Source organism: Camelina sativa, chromosome 7, assembly GCF_030686135.1.
Source record: "Camelina sativa cultivar CO46 ecotype springtype chromosome 7, ASM3068613v1".
NCBI classification, from domain to species: domain Eukaryota; kingdom Viridiplantae; phylum Streptophyta; class Magnoliopsida; order Brassicales; family Brassicaceae; genus Camelina; species Camelina sativa.
In genome coordinates this window covers 6,558,470-6,570,124 of record NC_141886.1, presented here as the reverse complement: position 1 = coordinate 6,570,124, position 11,655 = coordinate 6,558,470, and the positions used below count along the sequence as shown (strand labels likewise).

Genomic DNA, 11,655 nt, shown 5'->3' with positions numbered 1-11,655 from the left:
ACATAACATTTAATATATATTACGTATTATTTAGAACACAATTCAAGATATATTACATATTATTTATTCCACAAATTTGACATAGACATAATTAGGAGGATTCTTCATCATCTGGTTCTTCATCATCCGAAGATGATAAATTACACAAGAATTCATCTTCAGGTTCCACATCCTCAACGCCGTAATCTAGATTTATTGGGTTAACTTCCTCTTCCAAATTGTCAAGTACAATATCTTCAATTGTAGTCATCAATACAGCATCATCATTTTCGGTTTGCAAAAGAGTTGTCTCTGAACTGTTGACATATTCTCCAGAAATGTTTCCCCTCGGATTCACCTTTAGAACATTGAACCATATTTGCTTCGGTTTTTTAACGTATGGATACGGAATATAACACACTTGTTCTGCTTGAGAGGCTGCATTTGCAAATTATGAAAGTTACATTAGCATATCAACATAATGTTTTATTTATAGATAAATAAATACACATATATATATATATACTTACCTAGAATAAATGGTTCGTATTTATTGTACTTTCTTGTTGAAAGTACGTCTACGACACCACCATTGCTGATCCGAGTGCCTCTACCGATAACAGGGTCATACCACTTGCACTTAAAAAGAGTGATTCTCAAATTAACCATCCCCTCATATTGAAGCTCTATGATATCAGTTATGGTTCCGTAGAAATCCGCTGCATCAGATTCATCCGTGTAATTTTCACCCTTAGCACATACCCCATAGTTACATGTGTTACGTCCAGCGCCGTGATTCTCTGTATGAAACAAATAGCCTCTTGTAAAATACATTGGCCATGTTTTGACCTTGTTCAAAGGTCCATGCACTATCTCTTGAACCCAAGTAGGAAATGGATTTGTGGCGTTCCAGTAAGTAACCTGCATATATATGTATAAGTTACTTTCAATAATTTTAATAAGTATTTATATATGGAATATTAATGTCACACACATATTCTTTAACCCATAAATGATATTCGTCTGCTCTTTTGGCGGAGAGTTCCTTCTCGGGAAGTCCTGGATATTTTGCTGAAAGAAAATCCTCGAACATACTATGTATACAAGACAAACAAAAATATATGAGAGATCATAGCAAATTATATATAATTTGAGTGATCCCTACTTAATTATATATATACCTCTCAATTGGCTTGAAATAGTCACAATTTCTTAAAACATATGCGTGGGCGCATTGATAGTCTCGGCTTGAGAGCCATGTTTCATGCATTTCCCCACTTGGACGGCCAACGTGAGTAAATATAGAAGGCACTCCAGGCACATGATATACAGGGTTTTCACCTTCATCAAATCTTGTTAACCTGACCAAATGATTGAAAATTAAATATATATTCACACAATAAATTCAAATCTTGATCATTTACCTTGATTTTGTTTGTATGTTCTCGGCAAAATAGTGCTCTGAGAAGTATGCAATCTCGTCATTGATATATGATTCAACAATTGATCCTGCTGCATACCTTTTGTTCTTTGCTTTTCCTTTCAATTTTTTAAAAAATCTTTCAAAAGGATACATCCACCTATATTGGACAGGACCTCCTAATTCAGCTTCGTAAGGGAGATGTATAGGCAGGTGCTCCATCACATCAAAAAAGGATGGTGGAAAGATCTTTTCCAAGTTGCATAGGATGAGAACTATATTCTGTTTTAGAATTTGAAGGCGACTTGTATGCAAAGTCCTAGAACATAAGTCCCGAAAAAATGCTCCAACCCCTACAAGATATATTCAAACTTCAATATCACATTAAGAATTATATAAGTACTTAATAAACAAATAAAATTTTGATTTATTAATTAACGAGTACCTGATAAAGCAAGGTGGACATTCTTGTGAAGCAGTTCTGCAAAAATAAATGGAAGTAACCGTTCCATAAAAACATGGCAATCATGGCTCTTCATGCCTGAAAACTTTCCATTTTCCATATCAACACAATTAGCTAAGTCTGACGAATAACCATCTGGGAATTTAATTGAGTGTTTCACACATTCCAATAAGCTTGTTCTGGCTTCGTCTGTCAATGCATATGCCGGGAAAGGTGCTTTACCCCTACTATCAAGATGTAAGTGTGGCCGAGAACAGAACTTCACTAAATCCAATCTTGACATGATGGTATCTTTTGATTTACCCTTCACACGCATAAGAGTATACATGATGTTGTCCAAAAAATTCTTCTCTGTATGCATCACGTCAATATTATGTCGTAGATTGAGGTCCCTCCAGTATGGCAGCTGCCACAATATGCTTTCTTTGTGCCAGTTGTGTTGCTTCCCATATCCCGGCATCTTCTTTTCATGACCATTTCCACCGACGTCCTTCGTTTTTGGTGGATTCACACCACTCAATCGCTCAGAGTAAATTTGCTCACCGGTCAAAGACTCAGGTGGATACTCTCTCATAGCGTCTTTACCTTTTAAGAAGTCTTTTTTATTCCGCCTAAGAGGATGACCATGGGGAAGAAATCTCCGGTGACAATCAAACCAACATGTCTTCCTTCCATTAGGTAGATAAAAAGACTTTGTATCGTCCATGCAAACTGGACAAGACAACTTACCATGTGTTGTCCATCCAGATAACATGCCATATGCCGGGAAATCGCTGATCGTCCATCTTTGTGCACCACAAAACAGACATTTATCTTCCTTTTCGTCATCTTTCCAATATATCATACAATTGTTAATACAAACATCAATTGTATGATATGGGAGGCCTAAATTGCGCATCAATTTTTCGGTCTCATAATGTGAACCAGTAGCTTGGTTTCCTTCTGGTAAATAATCAGTCAATATTTCACAAACCGAATCCACTAACTTTTCACTCATATTATAATCTGCCTTATTTTGCATGACTCTAGCAGCTAGGGATAATTGTGAGTGACCTTCATGGCAACCATCATATAATGGATTTTTTGCACCTTCTAACAAGTCGTAGAATTTCTTGGAATGGTTAAGTACCGGTTCCTCGACATTCTGATAACTACCATCTTGATGATAATTATCTTGATGATAATTATCTTGATGATAATTATCATCTAAACTTATGTTATAACGAAATGCATCATTCACCATATCCACATATCTATCTCCTACCACATTACCCACTTCTTCATTCCCACTTACAAACGTCGGATCTACATAACTCTTTCCTATGCCCATATTAATTTCTTCCCCATGTTTATACCAAACATAATAATCTGGCATAAACCCATAGCAAAAAATATGATTCCAAATTGTACCCCCTGGAAGACGCCTACCGTTTTTGCACTTATCACAAGGGCAGTGAAACTTACCACCATTATTTTGTGCTAAACGCTGACTATTTGCAAAAGCCATGAACTCCTCTACCCCGGTGCTGAACTCTTCCGTGAAATTTCCCGTCACTTCATCAAGCCTCTTATACATCCACTCCCGAAAATGACTATAATTAGAACTTCCCGCCATTATTAAAGATCTCTCACTCTTGTTTTTTTTTTCTCTTTTGATTTTTTTTCTCACTCTTGTTTTTTTTTTCTCACTCTATTTTTTTTCTCACTCTCAAAATTTTTTTTGTTACTCTCGATTTCTTTCTTGCTAATGCTCTTGCTTGTGGTGTGAATGAAATAAGAAAGGAAGGTGTGGTATATATAGAGAAATTTGGCGACTGAAAAACGACTGTAAAACGACTCTGATGTGACTCAAACTAACAGTCGCAACAAAACAAAGCTTACCAACCCCACAAACGAAAAAAACGTGTTTCTTTTTGGCCGACATGTTTGCGACTCACCTCAATAGTCGCTTAGTAGTCGCCAAATATCCGACTAACTAATTTAGTCGTATTTTAGTAGCCAAATTAACGACTCGCCGCAGTAGTCACCATGTAGTCGCCAATTTAGCTACTGTTTGCTGACAAAATTACTTTCTTGTCTTTCAGTCGTAAAATAGTCGCTAATTAACGACTACTGAACCAACTATTCATTTCAGTCGGTAAAAAACGACTAATTTACGACTAAGTTTTAGCAGTTGTAAAGTAGTAGTTAAACAGTCGGTATATAGTCACTAAATTTGGCGACTACGAGTTTAGTCGCCAATCGTAGTCGTAAATTGCCTGTTTTCTTGTAGTGAGTATTGGGTTTAAAACATGCTCCACTCGGTAGGATTGGTCTACGATCAATCCCATTACTACATGCAAAATTGATGTTATCTTCTAGCTGATCATCCTTGCCGTCTGCTTTGACACACACCACTGTTTTGAGCTTGCCACGGGAAGGTGGTTGATCATGATGGATGATAGGAGGATTGCGATGAGCGACAACAACGGCGAAATGTTTGCCATCTCTTAAAAAAATAAAATAAATCTATAAGCTGTTTGGTATAGTGAAGTGATGATTTCTTATGTGGTTTATATTTATACTAGAGCAATGTACGAAAGAAAAGGAAATAATGAATATGTGAAATAAAAGACTTTGCTGTACATAATAAATGAGGAAGATTTGTAAAATAGTAACGTAGGAAGAAAAAAACGGAAGATGAAATAATGAGGTATATACATTTATACATAGATAAGGAAGATTTGTAGGAGATGTCGTCCGTCTACCAAATCTTCCCCTTTAAAAATTATATATATATATATATATATATATATATATATATATATATTACCTTACATGAGTATTTGTAAAATTATAAATCTTCCTTCGCATAGATGGATATATTTTAATAAATTGAAATAATATTCATCGTTAACAAAAAAAAAGAGAATAATGATATTCATCAAAATTTCCTTTTAAAAATTTTGTTCTCTGTTTGAATAAAATTAAAAAAGGAAGGATAATAGAATTATTTTGTCAAATGGAATATAAATCACTAACCATACCGTTACAGTTGCAAGTAAGCGGTCATTTTTCACCACTACCGTTTTGGGCAAAAGGACATAAACATATTAAGAAATACATATTCAAAGCCATAAACAGATAATTTTACATTAATTTATTATTTTAATTATATTATTTTAATTATCTTATTTTTCTTATTATGTTAATCACCAATTTTAATACATTAAATCTTTGCATACTTTAATAATGTTTCCGTATAATTTTTTTTACAATATGAGTATAATAAATAATAATTACAATTAAATTGCAAATATTATCTTTATTAATTGCACATATTTTCCTATTGAAATTAGTAATTTAATTGATAACTTTCATATTAGAATTAGTGATATAATAGATTACTTTTGCTTTTATATACTTTTCAAAAATATTAAATGTAATCCTATTATTTTTAGGATTTTTTAATTGTTAAGAATTATTAAATAATTTTTTTCACACATGTCAAAATATTATCAATAGACTTGACAAATGTCGTGATTATATGAATTATTAATTTTAAAAACTAAGTTTAATATAATAAGATTATTAGACCACTTCTATTACTTTATTAAGTTTAATAAATTTCTAAAAACTGTCCAAAGCACCAATTTAACTATATTACTTTTCACATAATTGTCCAAATCCAAATTCGTCACCACAACACCGGCAGTGTACTCATCATGACAAGAAATCACCAATAAAACTTAGTTATTTAAATTTCAAAAGAGTCAGATATAACAACTAAATCACAACTTCAAAGCCTTGTTTATGCGGAAGAGGAAAAACCTATATCATAGGGAAATTCTTTGTAGTGATTCACACAGTTTCTGACTAATCTTAGTAAGTCACGAACACTTGTGAAGTTGTAATCCTTATGGGACTTGTCAATGTTCTTCTCACTATCAGGCTTTCTTTGGAGATATTGGCCTATCTTAGACTTCCATGAGTACGACACTCCAGAAACCAATTTATTCAAACACTATTATACACAAACTACTAAAATAATAGGATATTAGAAATTGATTTTTTTTTTCTGATTTCAACAAACAAGAGATGAGCTCATTAGCTTCTAGAATATCCTTTATTCATGATAGATACTATTTTTTTTTTATTCAAGCATCATGATCTTAACCATGTCCAAATTGATGCAAATCAGCCATAATGTGTAAAAGATAACATATTCTAAGTTCAAATCTTACATATTTAGGACTTTGGAAACCAATATTTGGTGAATATCCTCTCGTAAATGTCTATGCAAGTTTTATAAGTGAAAATCTAACCTTGACATGTAATTGTTGAATTATGTGAAAAATATGTACACAAAGATAATTTGAGAAATAAAAACAGCATAGTAAGTGAAATTAATTAATTGATTATTCAACATATATATATATATATATTAGTTATATTATTGTGAAAAATCTAACTTAACATCACGAAAAATATTTATAAGCATATATTGTATCAACAAACACCATCATATGGATAATGGATTGTGAACAATGTTTTTAAAGCATCAGTTGAAACTTTCAAATTTTCCTCATGCAAAAGATAAATCAATATGTTTACTAAATTATTGAAGAAAGAAAATCTAATCAATATGTTTATTACATTCAATAATTTTAGTATATTAAGAACAATATTAATGTATACATGAAGGTAATTAATTTTAAACATTACATTTGAAAGAGAATCACAGAAACACAAATTTTGGGGAGATATGTGTGACAACTTCTCAAAACTTAAGTTTTATGGAATCCTTCAAAAATTATTTAAAATTTAAAAACTCTAATTAATTATAACAACTTTATCGACGGAGACAACAATGATGATATAATTTTGACGAAATTGGAAAAGGTCTAAACAAATTTGATGATGAAGTTTTTTTTTCTTTGTGTGTGTTTTAGGAACAAAAAATCTTTAATGTTGGTATAGTGATGTAGCCATATTAAAATAGGAAACTGATTAAATTATTTATATATTAAAAGAGAAGCATTCCCACAGAAAATGATGATTTGTCGCATTCATAGAGCTCTGAACACTATTTTCTTTATCTGTCATCAACTTTAAATAATATTTACCTTTATTTACCATTGTATTTTTCCAAAAATACAATTAACACCCAAAATTAAATTCTTATATTATCTTTCAAACTTAATTATATCCTTTAATTATATTTTCATAAAATATTTAAAATGAATTTTAAGAACTCTTTGTTCATATGATATAATAATATAAGATTGATATTATAATAATTCTCATGGGTTAAATTTTAATTATTATATAATTTTTTTTATAGATGTATACTACATAATCGAATTTTAGATATTTCAATTACCGATAAATATAATAGATTTTGTAAATAAAAATATTTAATAATTATTTTATACCTCACTATGTCCGGGTTGTTACCTAGTCTCCACCTTAAAAGTGGTCTTTCTATCAAAATATGAGCTATTGTCGCTACTCATAATATATATATTTTAATATATATATATATATATATATCAAAATAATTGTTACAATACTAATTATATTTAACCTAAAGGTTTATTATACATATATAGTTAAATATTTAACCTAAAGGTCTTTTAGTTATGATTAACTATTTTTGAAGTACATTTTAGAGAAAAACCTTTGTTTTGTAAGATATTATCCATATAACTAAACACAATATAATTTTAAATAAAATCTAAAATATCCAAATAAAAATAATATTCCATCATTAATATTATAGATATTTAAAATATTTTGTTAAGACAGAACTTATGCTTCTTCTATCATTTTTGTTTAATATTTATTTTAGTTACATTGAATTATCATATAATACATAAAATTATTTAAATTCTGAATTTTTTTAACATTGGTTGTGATTCGAATTATAAAAAAAAAACAGACATGCATCTCAAGCAGTGAAGAAAAATAGTGTTTTCAACCATCCTTGACCGGGTTTTTGGCAAACAAATCTACAAATGCTTTGGTTTACGGTCTAAGTCGGTCCGATCGCCGGTCTTTTCCGGTTTAGAAACATTGCTTATGTATATTCTTCTCCCACAGTCCCACACTTCAAATTGAAACTGTTATCGGAACACTTCAAAATCAACGAGCTCACGAGGATGTCGGCCGTTTTAATATCCGCTGTCAAATCTGACTTTTCCACACCCAAAAGGTGTTTGATGAAATGTCTTACCAACTAGTGCTAGAGACTTATATTTCTAGCCTAAGAGATTAGTTGTCTAGGATGTTTGTTGACGTGAATGAACTTGTTTGTCATGCCTACTTGATCATGTTTCTCTAGCGAGAGCTAGGTTTGGAAGTGGTTGAGTCTGAGTAGCTTCTGTCAAGAGATTGGATTATCTAAGTCGTGATGTTCATTGTTTAAGGATAGTTTGCTTGTGGCATGTTAAACACTATGTAGACTATCATCCTTAGGACTTCTATCTTTTGATTGATATTGCATTCCTGAGACCGTTTTTCATCTTGCTATTTAGTTCTTGTTTAGACTCAATTTCGTTTTTACTCACGTTTACTCCTTGTCATACATTTTTGTTTCTAGTTTTGTAACTCATTTCCGTTTTGCATTCTGATCATTCTAGGATTGTTAGACATAAAACCACTCTTTGACTTGGCTTGACTTTTGATTCGTTGATTGCATCTCAATTGTTAGTAAAGTTGTCCAACTAGATTGACACCTTAAATATCACAACTGAATAAGGTTAACTGAATCTGCTAGGACATACAAAAAGCCTAGTATCAGCTGCGTTGAAGCCTTAAATCGTAATAATGGGGTAAGCACTACTGGTCTACTGCTTAAACATAATCATCTCTTTCGTTGATTCTTTGGTTAGATTTTTCCTCTATTTACCATTTGATGACTCTGATTTGATGATTCACAGGTTCAATACCTTGAACGGAAAAGTGAAACAAGGCTACGTTACTAATGCAAACCTTTTCTATATATACTAGGTTCGGACCCGCACGTCCGTGCGGAGTTATTTTTGCATAATTTTTTTAAATATATAATTGTCAAGCGATCAAACCAGTCAAATATGTCTGATTGCAACGTTCAAATATTTTTTGACCTGAAATAACCTCATTCCTCGTAATTCATATGAGTAAATAGTATGTCCGCATATGTTCTGCTTGAATTCTTGTTCCCAAAATTCTTGTCCCATATTTTGTCATACATGAATATACCAACACAAAAATTCTCATAACCTGATTACTATGAAACTAATTTGAACGATTTCCTAAAATATAATAAATCTGTTGTTTAATTTTTTTTTTCTTAATATGTAAATTGGGTCAGTTTGGAAACATGGATATTTGATATGATTTGTTTTTTTAACCCTTAAGTGTGTTCTCCAATTAATAGTATAGATTTCCTTCAACTATTGAATGAAATATTTCTTAGTTATACTAATGACAATTTAATGTAAATAATATAGTAAGAGAAGGACAAATAATAAAATGGGATATAAAGCGTGAGTATTTGATATAGGAGATACCAGAATATATTTTATTAAGGAGAATTCTATTAATTTGGATATTATTAGTTTTTTTAAGTAATACATGTGTCCGTAATTGTTGGAGAAAAAAATATTACAAAATTGTTTCGTTAGGAGGAAGACTATAATTGGTCATTAGATTTCTTATATAATTGGTCTTAGTTATGATTTTATATCACTGGATTTTATAAATTTTAATTGGTCATTAGATCCCTATATATCTCAGCTATTGGTATAATATTATTACTTGTTTTCATTTTTATTGGAGTGGATTTTCTAAATTTTATGATTTATGTAAAAACACTATAACTACATATTCATTTATAATGAATAACTATATAGTTATCCAAATTAAAGTATATATTCATGTCATTTTAATTGGTGATCATATGTTTTTTTGTGTAAATATAATTATTGTTTTTAACAAAAGAATAAACATTGAGCCAGTTTCAAATAATATTTGATTTTTTCACCATTAGAGCTTTATAAAATTATTAGAAAGATAACATCCCCTATATAGTTATAGTGTTTCTGAAGATATAATTTTAAATATATATATTTTTTATATCTCATAATATATTTATATTATTATATTACAATACATAGTGAAACTAATTTAATTTTAAAAATATGTAGGAGATAATATTTATCAACTTTTGAATAATATTTACCAATTTTAAAATTTATAGGAGCACAATATTGTGTATATATATGGGATTCTTTAATGCACGTGATAATTACTTATTTTCCAAATAATTAAAATAATTTAACAAAACTCACTAAACTAAAACATGAGTAGATGCATCATCACGTATTAATGGTTTTTGTTTTTTCCCCTCCAATTTATGATGATTTTTTAGAGAACAACATTTATTATTTTATTTGTTTAGGTATTTGATAAGACAATAATAACATTTAAAATATATTTAGTTGTTAAAAATAAAACATTTTAATCAAGTTAGAAAAATAATTTCCTGTACATAGTACGGGTCTAATACTAATACTATACTAATTGCAAAGTTCCTCTTATTTTACAGCTTTTTGTATGCAACCCTAAATAGCGGCTTAAAGAAAAAGCAGAGAGGATCTCCTTTTATTTCTCTTCAGAGAAACAGAAACCATATCTTCAAAGAAGTCTTCTTTACTTTTTGTCGCAGGTAAGCTTTCCTTGTTTTAGAATTTAGAGATTGAAACCTCTTCTCTAATTTATATTTCTTTCTTTATCTAGACACTTATTTCATACATACTTGATTATAAAAACAGAAAAAAAAAAAAAAATCTCCAAAATCACATCATTTCAGAATTTGATTTCATAATATTCTTTTTTTCATTGTAACTTCTTCAAAAAAATAAATTCAAAAACCCTAAATTTAATAGAAAGCGGTAAGTCAGAGCTCTCTAAGTATTAAAGCCTCGGCATCCTCGCCGCCACTCATCAGAGTCTAGGCATCCACTTACTCCCCGAAACAGCCAATGGAACAGCCACCGCCACCGTGAGAGACTACCACTATCACCACCACCAGATTTTTCCTAGAGAACAGTTGTTCGGTGGCTTGGATGTTCCGGCGGATAACAACTATGACGGTTGGATTCTTGACATTGGACAGATCACTCAGTTTCAGCAGAGGAGACGATGGTCGCCGTAATGTTTATCCTTCTTGAGAATCTAGGGTTTTGGTGGTCCATCATCGTCGATCGCTTGGTGAAAATGAAATTATAATAATAATAAAAATATATATATATATATATATATTCGATGTGGAAAACCAAAATATTCCTATGTTTTTTATTTTTATTATTTTTGTTTCTAAAACATTTTTATTCATAGAAAACTGATACAAAATCAGTAATACAGTTTTTAAAGCGAGAAAGCACATGGTCACCGACAATATGACAATTAGCTCAGCATGAGAGGACAACTAGCCACGTCCACCGTTCCCACGTCCCTGGTTACCTCAAACATTAGAAGATTCTTGTTGTAGAAAATGGAATGTAATATTATTGATTGTAAGAGTTTACATATTTATACTAAGACACAACTTAAACCTAGTACAAAGTAATTATATTGAGAGGCCTATATTTACTAACTTTTATACACCCCCGCAAGATGGAGGAGCTCCTGTGACACCAATCTTGGAACACGCCATCTGAAACTGCGGACGAGAGAGTGGCTTGATGAGCGCATCTGCTAATTGATCCTTCGTCGAAACATGAGAGACTTGGAACATACCGTCTTGAATATGGTTCCTGGTGAAATGATA

At 30.9% G+C, this 11,655-nt stretch overlaps 2 protein-coding genes across 3 annotated transcripts; both read right to left on the bottom strand.

Moving 5' to 3' along the window:
- Positions 1–3: 3 nt before the first annotated feature.
- LOC104757306 (uncharacterized) lies at positions 4–4,132 on the bottom strand. 2 transcript variants are annotated; one of them, XM_087456547.1, is made up of 4 exons: positions 3,327–4,132; positions 974–1,073; positions 510–900; positions 4–417 (listed from the first exon to the last, which is right to left on the bottom strand). In XM_087456547.1, exons 2-4 carry the CDS (start codon positions 1,070–1,072, stop codon positions 92–94), a joined length of 816 nt encoding a protein of 271 aa, XP_087312673.1. In that variant the 5' UTR covers position 1,073; positions 3,327–4,132; the 3' UTR covers positions 4–91. The 2 variants fall into 2 exon arrangements, with proteins under 2 accessions (XP_087312673.1, XP_087312672.1); XM_087456546.1 differs by lacking the exon at positions 3,327–4,132 and adding an exon at positions 1,161–1,294 and having other exon boundaries at positions 77–417.
- On the bottom strand, positions 1,269–2,639 carry LOC147940946 (uncharacterized). The gene is made up of 2 exons (XM_087456545.1): positions 1,845–2,639; positions 1,269–1,752 (listed from the first exon to the last, which is right to left on the bottom strand). Exons 1-2 carry the CDS (start codon positions 2,614–2,616, stop codon positions 1,400–1,402), a joined length of 1,125 nt encoding a protein of 374 aa, XP_087312671.1. The 5' UTR covers positions 2,617–2,639; the 3' UTR covers positions 1,269–1,399.
- Positions 4,133–11,655: the final 7,523 nt, after the last annotated feature.